The sequence below is a fragment of the Chaetura pelagica genome, unplaced genomic scaffold, assembly GCF_000747805.2.
Source record: "Chaetura pelagica isolate M959 unplaced genomic scaffold, ChaPel_1.0 scaffold145, whole genome shotgun sequence".
Taxonomy (NCBI): domain Eukaryota; kingdom Metazoa; phylum Chordata; class Aves; order Apodiformes; family Apodidae; genus Chaetura; species Chaetura pelagica.
In genome coordinates this window covers 1,795,017-1,809,940 of record NW_009953332.1, presented here as the reverse complement: position 1 = coordinate 1,809,940, position 14,924 = coordinate 1,795,017, and the positions used below count along the sequence as shown (strand labels likewise).

The 14,924-nt window shown below is 37.4% G+C and overlaps 1 protein-coding gene across 1 annotated transcript in view; it reads left to right on the top strand.

The window, feature by feature from the left end:
- The first annotated feature begins 7,726 nt into the window (after positions 1–7,726).
- Positions 7,727–14,924, top strand: part of RAD23B (RAD23 homolog B (S. cerevisiae)) — a 20,527-nt gene continuing 13,329 nt past the window's right edge. The window contains exons 1-3 of the mRNA XM_009998155.1: positions 7,727–7,802; positions 9,960–10,039; positions 12,041–12,288. Of these exons, the coding sequence (XP_009996457.1) occupies positions 10,028–10,039; positions 12,041–12,288 (260 nt within the window). The 5' untranslated portion in view covers positions 7,727–7,802; positions 9,960–10,027. The remainder of the gene's footprint in view (positions 7,803–9,959; positions 10,040–12,040; positions 12,289–14,924) is intronic.

Genomic DNA, 14,924 nt, shown 5'->3' with positions numbered 1-14,924 from the left:
GAAGGTCATTAATGCATATCTAAATAAACTTGCTTCACTCTTCCAAATGGTTTGTCAGCATGCAGCACTGGGAATGTTTTTTTTTAATGTCTTTTTATAATTACTGTAAAAAATCTTGTGAACTTTTTTTATGCTCAAGCGCCTATGTTGCTTTTATGAGTATCCCTGTTGTAAAAATTGTCAGCTTAAAAGTACTGGAAGGTTATTTATGCTAATCAATCATGCAAGAGTCACTGCTCAGAGAATGTAAGGTTTCTCCTTAAAACAAGCCCTTGTGGGTTTTAGAGGGAATGCTCAGAGCTATCAGTAGCCACATCTTCCTGCTTTTTTTGAAAGTTGCCAGTAGCTGAGCTTTTTTTTTTTCTTCTCCATGTTGCCTGAAGTTCTACTTCATGGTGAAATCTATGTGTTCAGGTCTTAGTACGAAGCTGCATGTATATGAGTCTTTTAGTTACTAGCATCAGAGAACTGGTCTTAGTGTCTTCCCTTTTAAACAGTGCTTAGATCAATTTTGAACTGTAGGGTAGAAATGTGTGGAGGCCAACTTTGAGATCAGAAAATAATTTTTTTCATCTCTGGGTAATGCATAATGGCAAATAGTAGACTGAGGAAATTAGGAAGGCAGAGGTAGTTGCTGGGAAAGTAAATGTCACAACTGATTTTGGGTTTTTACCTTACCTTTCTGAGCCTATTTATCTTCTGGACCATGCTCTTTTTTTCTTTGTTTACAAACTTAAACACAGTAAATACAAATAGTAAATGCAGAAGGTTATGAATGGTTTGTACTGTCTGTGAGGCTATTGTGAAATACTGGAATGATTTTAAATGCCTTGCTTGGTGGAGGACAAATGTTTTTATTTCCAGTTACTCACTCAACTCACCTCATAAACCTGACTGGATTCATAAGGCTCTTCCTCTTCTAAGGTACTTCTCAATTACTGTATCTGCTGTGCTTCTGGGACTTGAAGTAGGGCAGTAATCCATTCATGCAACTGTTGAGGTGGTCTCTGGACTAAATATGAGTGTCCTGTTTAGGAAGTCAATATAAGAGATTACTGTAAATCTAGGTTTGTGCCAGCAAAATCTGCTTTTACTATTTGTAGAAGGAAGTAGCTAGAACCAAATGTGTTCTTACCAGTAAAGCTCCTATAAAGCATTTACTTATGAGGTGAGTACTGTCTTGCCTTCCAGACATTTCAACAGTAGGCACTATGTATGCCATTAATCTGATGCTGATCATGGAGTTTGATTAGGGATAGAAAAACCTGTTGCACTGGTCAGTTGTTGCTTCATTAGGTGGTATGTTATCTGCTATGACGGAATCATCGTCATCGGACCTTGAGCAGTGTCACTCTGGCAGTATAATATGTGGTAAATAAGTTTTCAAGGGCAGTGGTGGGGAAAACTTGGAAATACTAAGTGTAAATTCTAAGCAGTGTTTAGAATGGCATGTCCTTCCACTGGGAAGTGGAGTAGAACAAAGCCCTTTGGACTCTCATCCTTGTCTAAATGATGACTTATCTAGAAGTCTGGAAGAAACCTATTTGTCTATTCCAGAAAAGGTGGAGATAGGTAGCAAATTAAAAGGTAGATTTAGAAACTCCTTTGCTTGGAGCTCATTCTCAAACAGAGAAGCAGTTCAACTGTAGGTAGTTTGGTAGAGAAGGTCTTTCAAAGTTAGTCTTGGGATCCATCTCTTCATGGTCCTTTTATTATTTTTATAAGAATTTTATAATTTTTAATACAAATCAGTAGAAACATGATAGAATAGAAGAAGGCAAAGTTCAACATTAGTACTTGGCTGATTGGGGGTCAACCTTTTGGAAATGGCTGTCAAACGAGCAGCATAGGGGAATGAGTTGAATTCCCTTAAAGATTAGGCCCTGCAGCTCCTGGATCCTGGAAGTTCAGTAAGAGTAGTGATGCCACTCTGCTACATGTGTTCTGGCCACCTGTTCCCAAGAGGAATCAATTTCCAGCAGAGGAGGCAGAGGAAAGAGCTGCTAGGGAGTGTATGGAAGACTTGAGACTGTGAAAGGAAACTAACAGGCCCTGTCTAGCTTAGCTTGTAAGCTGGGAGAAAGATGTAATGCTGTTTAAATATTTTACAGTGGTTAGCACCATGGGAGGTGGGAAGGGTTTTCATGCTTGAATTATGACATCAGCATAAGAACAAACAAGCATTAGTAGTCCATTAATTAATATGGGCTGGAAATTAGGAAAAGTTTTCTGATATGACAATAAACTTCGTAGCAGCCTTGTGGTAGAAGAAGAAGCAAACAGCCTTACTTGTCTTCAGGTGAAGGTAGATCAGATTCTTGATGAGGATTGGTATGTGGCTTATGTTGGAAGGGGTCCTTACCAGTTATGTATTCAGTTTCTCTCAAGAAACTCAGAAAATTATCCTGTTTTGTGGTACATCCTGTGTAAATGTAAATTAAAATTGATGGAAGTATAGTGTTCACTTTTTTCTTAGGAATTATGAAATATCTTTGAATCAGCTGAATGTTTTCCTCTTCTGTTTTAGCACAGTTTATAAGGTAGGAGAAATAGAAACTGGGGTGTGAGGGAAGGAGGGGAGTTTGCTCAGTGTATTGAGTTACGGGAACTACTTTCCTCGATGGAACACAGCATGCTGTGCTTGCTTTGTGGGCTAAATTAACTGTAGGGAACAACTGGGCAGTTTAGCAGTAGCAGGTTCATGTAACTCCTTTTTAGGATTCCCAGCTGGGGTGGAGTTAGGAACTGGTATTTCTTTGGAAGCCCTTAGTTTTTCAGGTAGGAGTTGACTGACTACAATTCTTAATTAAACAGATAGCATGGCATCTATTCTTGAGGACATTGTGTTCCATACAGTTTCTGAATAATGAGAGTTTCACATCTGTATTTGTAGGAGGGCAGAAGAAAATAATCTTGTCTTGTTAAGTTGGCCCCTGTAGTGTATAAGCGTGCTGTTTCTGAATCTTTAGGGTGAATGTTGCAGATGAATTGATGCTTATTCTTAAAGGTGTTATCATAAAGTGAGAGTTCCCTTTATTCTGCTGTGAAAATTACTAGGGCAGAAGAAAAATTATTTTCCCTAAGGACTCAAATACATTTTGAACTCGGATCAAGTGGAACAAAGCAGAGAAGCCTTGGAGGTTTTGTAATGTGGATGTTGAAGTTGACTGTGTATCTTAAACCTGCTTTCTAGGTTTGAGGGATCAATGTGCTCAGAGTGCTTTCATGAAATTAATCTTCACTTAATAACCTTAAGCTGATGGTGGTGCTGAAGTATAGATTCTCAGCGACATAATTTGCTACAGGGAAAGCTTAGGATGGTGTTTCAGCAGCTCACTGTACCACTACCTGAAGAGCAATGAGAGGGCATCTTTCATTTATTATTTTTTTTTCTTGAAAAAGGGAGATTTGCAATTTAAAGGGTTTAAACTGCCATGTATGATGACATACAGGTTATTTAGGGAGTGCTCCTAAGTATTCTTTTCTGTTGGCCAGAATTAGGGCACAGGTATCTTCTCGTTAGTGGGTGCAAAGTCTTCAGTCACTCTAGTTAGAACTACAAGAGGAAATTTTATGCCACTAGCATGTTACTGTTAAATTGGATGTGTCTGATGTTAACTTTTTTTTGAGAATTAGTATTGTACCCTCTGCAAATGAAGTGTTTGTGGCCTAGGCTAGGCATTGATGAAAGCCAAAAGAACAGGCAGGCACTGTATAAAAACTTACTTTGCCTGAGTGTTTTTTTTAATTTATGCCTCTAACTGGAAAATGCTGATGACTGCAGCTGACTGCATTCTCTTGCAGAGTCAAGCTATACTATTTAAGTCCTTTTCATTTCCTCTTTTAAATAAGTGTGATCACTGAAGTGAACTCATTTGATATAGGACAGATTCTCTTATGTAAATTACTAATATGTATAGAGGCATTAATCAGTGTTCTGAAATGTATTTTGTGGAAGTTACTTGGCTGTTTTTTGTGGTTTCAGTTTTTCAGGAACAACTTGAACCACATTATAGCATTTTCAATTAACAATTTGGAGTTCATTATTTGTTAAGTTACTGTCAGTCACCATAACACGTTAGAGATTGAATGTCAGAAGGTCACAGTAGAGTGAACGTCCATTTGAATGATGTTAATAATTTTTGCCTTTGCATAGGGCGGTGTATCTATGGATGTAGTTAGGAAAATAGTGTAAATTAGCTGAGCTGTGTCAAGCTGAAATTTGTTTTAGCTTTTTGCAAACTCAGCTGAAGAAATGTGTCTGAGAACTAAAGTAGTTTGTGTTTGAATTTACTTTATGATCTGTTCTTAAACTAATTGACATATACAGCAAGTACAGAGAATAAAGACGACCACTACTGAAAACTAATGGCCTTCTGTCTCCAGAATTCCTTTTCTTTTTTCCTTTTTCTGGTTGCTTTAATAAGCTCCAAATTGTTGCTATATTTGCAGGCTTTAGCCAAAGATTGCCTTGATTTGAAAAGCAAATGTGTACTTTGTTCCTATGTTCAGCACCACTGTGGTTCATGATACCTGGCTATGTTACTTGCATTAAGAAGAACTAATTCACCAATGCAATTATTACCAAACTCCTTCACATGCATCCAGGTAACGCACTGTAATTTGTATTTAGTCCGTTCTGACCTAAATCACAACATTAATAAAAATTGTATCAGGAGTGGGACCCAAAGGGGGTTTTTGGATGATGGAAAGGGGATTCTACAGCTGGAGAGTGGTCTCTTGCATGTCCATGAGACTGAGACTACCTGTGGCTGCTGAGTTATTTTTCCTGGGTGTAATTTTGTGGAACCTGAAGATTCATGCTTGGGGTAGAAGCCTAGCAGACAGTGTATGTCAGTAGTGCACACAGGATAATGGTAGCTCATAGGTAGGTTAACACTAATACCTACTTTATAAGGCCAGCAGAAACAGCATGTAGTAGAAGCTGAGTTCATTCTCCCTAAAGGAAACTAAATGTAATGATGTAATGTGACTTTAGCTTTGTATCTTGCGCGCTGGCTTTCTTGAGGAACACATATTTTAAGGATCTATGAGGACACTGCATATTTAGCGTTGTTACTGTGGAAATGAGTAATGTTATCTTTTTGATACCTGAACTGCCTAACCTTTTAGAAGGAGCGTTAGTTGTAGGACTAGTTAGTTAGTTGTACTACAGGTATCACTTTGATTAGTGCTGGCTGCAACTCAAGTGGTGGACAGCAAAGGCAAACAGATCGTTGCACTCTGACTGTGAGTGTTCTGCTACAGTAAATATTGTAACTCTTTCACATGGATCCAATTACTGTGTAGTAATTAACACGTGTTTAGTGTGTCCTGACCTACACTACTACAGTTAGTTGTTCAGATAATTTTATTTGAGAGAACAGATTTTGGTTTTGTTCCTTTTAGGAAAAAGAGTGTGTTTTGGAATAAAACTCAAAACACTGAAACATGAGGTAGACAAAGTTTGAAACCAGTAGCTTGGGTGAGTGCAGTGGACATGAAGCAAGTCTTAATTTTCTCATTCAAAATAGATTATACCTCCTGATTACATTATCATATTTATTACAAATCGATGACATACAGTGACTGAATAAAGAAGCAGCTTTGAGACATCATCTTTAAAGGATTAGAACAAGTGCCTAAATACATGAATAGGTAAGCAGCATATTAAAAAGTAGGCATTGGAAAACATAGTAGGCTTTTAACATGATTCAGGGAGTTAATTTGCCCTAGTGAGTGCAGAACACTTGAGTTTCCCTAAATATCCAATACTTTAAAGTTCAGGAAAAACTTCTTGATGGCTTATCCATGTCTAAGGAGACTGTTCAGTTTTAAGGTGACTATCAGTAATTAGGGAGGAATTCACAAATTATATCTTTAGTTTTCAAGTAAATACCCTTTTAAAATAAATGTAAATCCAGGGATAGGACAAACTTGTGTAAAGAAAGATAATGATGATGCTATCAGCAAATTATGAAAATGAGTAATGGTTTTACTCTGCCTGAAGACAAGTGGTTGGCAGTGAGCTGCTTAGTTTTCCTGTGGAAAAGCAATTGTCTAGCCAGAGACTGATTCTAAAGCTTTTGGCAGGTGGTGGATGGCATGTCTGCTTCATTCTTCTTCCATCTGCTGAGGCAAAAAACAGTTGGCTTCCTATTTTGGGGTAGTCCCATAGAGGAAAGCTGTGTCTTCTGTTACGTATCTTTGTGTGACTAGTGATTTAATCACCTATATTAGGTGTAAGCTTGGAGAAGATATTAATTATGCAAGGCCTCCTAGGCTGGGTTTTGAATCACAGTAGAACAAACGCTCCTTTTTATGTATACTGCTTAAAAGATGCAGCTCCGTTGTGAGTGTTAAATTTTGGTTCATCCCTTTTGGACTGAACATACAAATGGAAAGGATTGGCATGGTAAAGAGATCAATAAAGAAATATGGAAATACTACCTGAATGGAAGAGGGAGAATAAGCAAGGGGATGAGTGAAGACCAAGGGGAAAGGTAACACAGAGCTAAGACATTGGTAACACAGAAATCAAGTGAAACGAGGAAGCAGGACTGGCATGTGAAATGGAGTGGATGACAGATTCCAGTTATGCTGAGAATCACAAAGTTCAGCTTTTCCATAACTATTTGCGATTTGGTACCTGAAATATTGTTTCAGTGTTTTTACTACTCAAGCAACCCTTCTAATGAGCTACAGCTTTAAAAATGAACACACACACACACACCCTCAAAATGATAATTGTCTACAGCTACTTGTGGCACAGGCAGTGTTTAATGAAAAAAGCTTATGACTATTCAGGAAAAAAACTTCTGGAATTAGTTTGTAGTAGTAACTTTGTAACAGGTTGGCTGACTTTGTTTTACATATATTGGGAAAGCAGGAAGCAAGAATGAACTTTTGTATGCAGGCAGTTTGTCTTAAAACATTATTTCGAGTGTATCAATACAGAAATGCTTCTATAGGTGCATCCTTCATCTCCTCAGCATAGTGTTATGAAGTCTGTCTGGAAAATACAGCCATTCTGATATATGACGACTAACACAGTGTCATTTGAGCTGTTATATGTGGTTCTCTGGAAGTGTGGGTTATGTGTCAGTGGTCTGCATAAGCAAGTAAGTAAGGCAAAACACTTTCATGTGTAGGCTTACAATTGCTATGCAAAGCTCCAGAAATTACAGGGGAGGGGGAAGAGTTGAAAACTACTTGTACAAAATTAACATCTGGATAGTTTACACAAGTCTTTGCATATCAAGGCTTCAGGTCATTCCAGTGAATTAAGTTAAATGCCATGGTGACCTTAACCAAAAAGACAGTCAGTCCCTGAATTGCGTTTATCATAAAGAAAGCCATCAGCTGTGTGTAGTTTATGCACCCCCTGCATTCAGAGAAAGAACAGGGAGGGCAAATGGGTCAGTAGGTAAAAATATTTTTGCCCAAATTTCTAAGTTTTTCACACACTTATAATATGTAGCTTCTCACCGGAAAATTCCTTACCTAATTTGATTAAGCACAAGAGATAATTTGGGAAAGGAACACACTGCTGAGCAAGTGGTTACAGTGACATTTTTGGAAGACTGATGCACTTGACATAATCAAAATGTAACTGAAAAATGTGTACTTAATGTGTACACTAAAGTGTACTTAATGAGGTCTGTATTGTGAAATAACTTTTTAATTATTTTTTTTTAATTAAGACTGTTTCTTCCTTTAGGTGAAGGCATTGAAAGAGAAGATTGAGTTAGAGAGGGGGAAAGATGCTTTTCCGGTAGCTGGCCAAAAGCTAATTTATGCAGGTAATGGATATTCTGAAAATGCTGAATTTACTTTATTTTTTTCTGTCCTTTGACTTTGATATGAATGTTAAGTCATCTAAAGATTATAAGTACTGAAATAGAAACAGGTTAAAACCAAACCAAAACAAATGAATAACAAATCTTGTAGTCCTAAGTGGGAAATTCTAGGTGAAGTAGAAACAACTTTTGTTACAAGAAATGAGGATTTAAGCAGATGACATGTTATGGGTAACTCATCTTTTGTTCAGTCTATGCTGTGTGTAGCTGAAGCACTCCTATATGTATCTCATTTTAAAATAAGGTTATTTCTTTTGTATTTGTGAAAGAAACCCTCTACCAAATCCTTACTGTACAATCCTTGCATTACTTTTAAGTAATTTGAAACCTACTATGTGCTAGCAAAAAGCAGGCTAATTTCAGAGAAAGACATGAACTTAATATATTTGAGCTAACGTAGTTTGGTTTTTTTCTGGCAATATTGTTTTACTGTTTTTTACCTGGCTGATTCAGTGTAACACTAATACAGAGGTCCAGCTTTTAGTTCTCTCTTCACATTGTAACTTAAGTTCTGTTTCAGTACCCCATCTGGGGCTTTTTCCTCTGAAATAGTGAAAGAAATATGATCCTTTTTACTTCTTCAGTATATTGCTTTGTAAATAGTATTGTTTTTCTACTTCTAATAAGCTAAAGCCACAATGGAAAGATGCTAATGAGAGAGAAGTCTGAAGTCTCCATGTGTTTGTATAGACTTCACTATGTTTCTTAGCAAGTTTCATGTCCCTTCAGTGAAGACAATGCACACAAAGAACATGAAGGTGAAAGTTGCATGTATAATAAATAATTATGAACAAGGTGGAAAGTCTTGTGCAGTATGTATAGCTGCATGATACTCTTAATACTATATTTCTATAACTAAAAAATAAGGGTTGCATAAGATAATATGAATTGTGACTTGAGTGTTTTCATAAGCCAGAATATATCTACAGTGTTGTGGGATCCTCACAAACATTGAGAAAATGTGCGAAGAAAAGCTTTAGAATAGAAGACCATCCAAAACCCGATTGTTTTTACATGGACAAGAGATACAAGAGTGTATTGTTGGCATTTTTACTGTGATTAAAATGACTTTTAGATTATTTGGAAAAGCAGGGTCATATGCTGATTGAATCTGGTTAAAATATACAAATTGTTACTAAAAATGCTTTTTAAAAAAAGGTTATAATAATCAGCAGTGACGTAGATCAGTTGTGTTAAGGTAAAATCCGGAAACCCTGTGAGTGGTGTGTCCTGGGAAGACCCAGGACAAAAGTGCACTGAAGTGTCTACAAACCAGAAAATTGTGGGTAAGACTGTGTGTGCTAAGAGTCAGATGCAGCACCAAGTACTAACTACTATATGCTATACTGCATATAATACATTCTTGAGCATTTGACCTGTGAGACTGGTTGAACCAGTAGAGAGTAGGACAGTGCCACATGGTTTGTGTTCCAAGTGCCATAACGTCTATGCCTTGCTCAATTTCTTTACAGTGAAGCATCAAAAGTATAACAAACAGGTTTTCTGATTTTGTCTTGGTTTTTTTTTTTTTTTTTCTAATCCCTTAGTCAAGGTAGCAGAATATGGAATGGTTTTAGCATTTTCTAATGCTCTTGTCTTCTTTTAAGAACAAATTGTTCAAGTTGCAAAGTCACAAACTTACCAAATCCAGATAAACTTACTGTGTGGCAGGGAACTAGATAGTTTACTACATCTGAAGGGCAGTCAGAAAATAAGCAGGAAGGAATTTTCGTGCTGTGTATAGAGTATTGTAAGCAGGCGTAAGTTACTAATTTAAGCTTATTTATGCTAAAGCCTTTTTACCTGTCTTAAAGGTCCAATAAATATTTCTCTAGATTAAATCCTTATATTTTAAATTATTTGAAGCATCTTTGACTCTTACGACAACAGAGTTCAAGATTAGCAGTACTGTGGACATCATAAGAGGAAAATTACTTTTAACTCTACTTCCAAAGTTTACCAGCCAAAACACTTTTAAGAGGGCTAATAGTGTTTATAAATCTGCTTAAAACATGTTTTTTATGTTTATATGAGGGAATTCCAGGGCAATCTAGTGATTTGTTAAATAACTTCTTAATTTTCATCTGTTTAATTTGCCAGGTAAAATCCTTAATGATGATACTGCACTTAAAGAATACAAAATAGATGAGAACAACTTTGTCGTGGTTATGGTGACAAAAGTAAGTAGTACTTATTTCTGAAAAGGAGATTGCTTTCATTTAATTGTTTTGTTTTGTTTTTTCTTTGTGATGAGTGATTGTATATGCCTGTCCTTAAAACCAGTGAAATTCTATAATTTTGAAAGTTTTGGTCTCAAGTAAAAAAAATTAATAAAAATGCTTGGGTGAATAGATACAAAGTATTGCTTTATAGTCCTAGTTTGTCTATGATGTCTATTGTTATTGCTGTTCTGTGCAGGATATTTACATCAAAGAAAAAAATTGCCAGTGGCCGACTTAACTGTTTCTTCTTTCTTGTCTCTGTGTTATTTTTCCAGTGATACTGGTAAAAGGGGAAGATAGGTAGTTTTCTACTGAATCCTCTATACCAAACTCTTCCAGTCTTGCCTTGTTGCTTCTCAAAATTCATGCCTGTTTCTTTTGTCAAACTCAACAGCTTAAACTAGTAGAGAAATGATACATATGCCAATCAATGAACCTGTGAGTTTTGAATTACTGCAGTGGCAAAATTAAGGGAATGACTGACGTATTTGAAGTATCTCTATTATATATATAGGTATTGCAGACCCTTGAGATCTGAATAAATCTGTTTTCACCTCTGTCTTGCAGCACAAAGCTAATTTTGGAGTTAAAAGGTTCTTCTGTCTAAAAAATTTGTATATTCAGTTGTCCTTCACTTCTCTCTGATATTGGCTCATTAGATTCTCTGTTGAGCTTAAATGTTATTTCTGTCTTCCTGAACAAACAAGTGTTCTAGTCTGTGATTTGACTGAAGAAGAGGCATTTATTAGTACCAGAAAACAGATGCAGATGGGATTTCGTAGTACAGACTTCATTTTGTTGATATCAGAAGAAACACAGACCTTCATGAAGAGTTGCTAAATGCAATACTTTATTATTTAAAGGACCTGTGTTTCATATTTGGGCACTTCTTCAGTTTTATGATCTTTTTGTTAACTCTATAAGCTTAGTTCACTTTTCTTGTTACTTTTCTGGGTAAGAAATGCCTTGTCATATAAGCACAGCCACTAACTTTGCCTGAGGCTCAGATGTGTCTCAGTGTTTTTCTTTGACTGCTTCTTAAAATGTTGCTGATTGTGCCCATTATTTTGGAAGGTATTAATTCTCAATCTCCTTTCCTTTCAGACAAAAAGAGGAAATACATTTTTCCTAGTTTAAGTAAACATTGTCTGAAAGTGATTCACCTTGAATAAGTAGTTGTGTTTTGTTAAAGGTCAGCTATTTCCCTTGGCAAGGCAGAGATGGGGGTCAGCTTTGTCAATCCTTAAAGATATTAATAGCTAAGGGACTACAGTGATACAGCTTTCAGAAAGGTAATTCTTTAGCTTGAAGGTACATGCACTCTGAAAAGTGTAATTTCTATGTAGTAGGATTAATATGGCATCCAAGCAAGATCCATGTTTCCAATAGAGATGTGAAGATTCAATTACAATTATATGCAAATATTGCCACTCTAAATTTGTTGCTGTAGATTTGGGAGTCCTTGTTTGTGCTACAATTTTGGTGCTCACTGAGTATTGCTTTGGATGTGAAGAGTGCACAAGTAAAATTTGTTGCAGGTTAAGTTAAATATTTTGCATCTCATTTTCCAGCAAATAGTATTCATAATGAAATGTAAATGCTGTCTTTATCAATCAGTGTTTTCCATATATGAGTGGTGAAAAAACTTCATTATGCTTGTCAGGTATCTTTTGATAGCTGTTTTAGTTTCTTCTGAAAAATGTGCTTTGGAAAACACATGGTTGTTTTTACATTTAAAGTATTGCTATCTATAAATATTTAGAACTTTGCATTTCACTTTGGACTCAAATTGTGTCAGATGTCTAGGCACTTCAGTGACACGATCAGTTGCCTGTTTGAACGCAGTGAAGGCATTATAGATTTAATGTCGTGTAATGATGTAATATTATGGTTGATGTTGAGGCAGCGACGTCAGACAGAAAAGGTCTTAACATAACCTAATCAATATGTTCTCTACAGCCCAAAGCAACAGCAGGAGCGACTCAGCAATCCAGTGCTACTACCACTGTTAGCTCAACAACTGCAGCTCCTATACCAGTCACTGTCCCAAACCCTTCTGCTTCCCCTGTGCCAGCTCCTGTCCCTCCACCACCAGCACCAGATGCAGCTGCTTGCGAATCTGCACCTGTGAGTGCTCCTAAAGAAGACAAGCCAGCAGAAAACCCACATGAGGCATCAGCTGCTGTCAGCCCATCATCAACTGACAGGTATGAAAGTCTCCAAAAATGTCTTCTTTGTCCATTTCTGTTCTTTCTGATTGTGATTTTAAGTTGAATTTTCCACTACAGTGTTAAGTCCTACCATTTTCTCAGCTCTACATAATCTTCTTTGTTAATGGTAGCTTCAGTCTCTGGCTTAAGTATAATATTACTGATGGTAAGAAGTGCCCCTCCCTCCTTAAACTTTCTCCTATGGGAAGTGTGGTCTTCGGACTTAAGTATGGAGTGGAGAGTTAAATGACACAGGATTTGTGGTTCCCCTAGGCATTTGAGTTAGAGTGGCACAAGTTTATTTTCAGACTAAGGATATTCACCTGCATGGGAAGCTACTGTGCACAAAGCTCTTAAAGACTTTAGAGGTATGTGTCTTGTCCTGTTCAGAGACCTCTGTGTTTTGAATTATTTTGGTTAAATTTAAACAATAAGTTCTTTATTGCTGTAGGACTCTCTTAGTTTCTGGAAAGAGCTTTTTCTTTCATGATTTAGGGTATAGTATTGCTTTTAATCAGATCATGTTTTAAAACTGCTAGCTTATTTGCTCTGAATGCTCTTTGGCCCATCTGCAGGTAGTTGTGGGCATTGGGATAGCTTTTAACCTTGATTCTCTACATTTAAGAAAATAGAAAGGAAGTTGGAGGTTTCATCCCTGTTGTGTACTATGGCCTTTTTTTTGCTCATTTTATGTTGCTTAAGTATTGCATGGGGGGAAAAAAAAAATTTTTAGCTGTAATGTAATGGCCCTTGAACGGCTGGCTACCTTCAAATCTTTTTTTGATACACTGGTTTTAAATTATTTGTGTTATGTATGTGAACATTGGTGCAAAAGAAAATATTTTTTGAAGTGGTTGTATTTAAGCATGATCAAGTATTGATCTGATTATAAGGGCACAAAACTTGCAATTGCTTAATATCTTGAAAATGCCATCACAAATTTCTTGTAATAAATACTCTAATTCATTATTTAATTTTGCAATTCTGAGAAATGGACATATTTTTGAAGTGGAATACAAATGAGGCTTCTTTTATCAGTTGAATATATATATTTTTTTATGTCAATGGGTGGGGTTTTCTGCTGAGTTTGTCCAGCAGGTTCAAAGATTGGATGAAGTCTTTAATACTGAAACAGTGCTTTCCAGCTTTTCCATGTACAGATTTTAGTGTTGTAAAACTGCAGTAAGGGAGCCTCAGTGTACATAGTTAACAGGAAGCAAGAGAATAATTCAATGAATGCTTTGTAGTTATCACCTGCCTTGATTTTAGTGAGTACTGCTTGTTTCTGGTTTGCTTTAGAAATTAAATTACTAAGGTGAAGATATATTAAGCTGTGGACAGGCAAGCTGATGTCCTGTTTCACCTCTGATGTTTTTCATTTGTAAATCTTACTAGGGGTAGATACTAGTGAAGCGTTCTTTTAGAATAAACTTTTTCTTACATACCTGCATCTCTGTAAATGCCTTGTCGATTTTTAATGGCATCTTCTGAAAACTGCATCAGATTAATCTGATGATCTTTCACTTGCTGATGGGAGTTGCTGACTCTGAAAGTCTGATAGATGCAGGGCTGCTGCAGCTCCATGTCCTCAAGTCTATCACGTATCAAGATTCTCAGTACATACACACAGTATGTGTGTATGGCTGTATGGCTGGTAGCATAGGTCAACACAGGCAGAAAAAAACAGCACTCACGCGACCTTCACAGCACCAGCAGTTACATTCTGTTCCCCTCTGGCTATTTAGGACTCAGGGCAAAGTCCACTAGTGCAAAATACATATGTACAGAGAGACAAATGAACAATACGGATTTCTCCAGTAGCTGACCTTGGTCTTCGGGTAGCCAGCTCCCTAGATCTCCCAGTCTCCCAGGTTTTTGGTACCTGGGCATATGACTGCCTGAACACTGTAATCCTGCTCCAGTTGCTGATACCCAGATTCCCTTCACATGCGTCTATGTGTCTACATACAGAGGATCCATCCAGGAGCTGGATGTAGACATGCAGGGAACCTGGTAGCTAGTTTCTGCGTCTCCTGGTTTCCCAGTCACCTAGTTTCATGGCCACACTAGCTGATCAAGGCATATGATCTTACCAGCAGCTGACTTCCAGAGAACCTCTCGGATCCTCTGGTCTCTCCAGCAGCTGGCTCTGGCTTACAACCATGCGATATTCAGTTTTCAAGCTTGATGTTTGCCGGTGATTGCGCACAAGCTAGTGTATACATCCACACAGAACAGGCATACACTCTAGTCTGTTCAGCTGCTGACATGCCAGGTGCATGGAAAGCTGTAGGCCGTTCTGCAGCTGCTGGCAGTGAGATTTCCAATGTCTGGTCTCTGCAGTTGCTGGCTCCACAGGTGTGTGTATATCCCCGGGAGTCATGATTTCCTGTCCAGATGTGGGCACTTAAGACTTCCATACACACATGTGCATGTAGAATAGAGAGGCCTCCCCCCAGCATGAAAAATATTTAGAAATTGAGTTCAATTAGAAGGCAGGCTGGGCTGGTGATCAGGTGCAGGGCTTCACCAGACAGGTGCTGTGTACATGTGACTGGCCCTTCTACTCCTCTTTTCACTTTCTTTACACATGCTTTTCATCTACAGGGTGCCTAGATGCTTCCCTTTCCTTG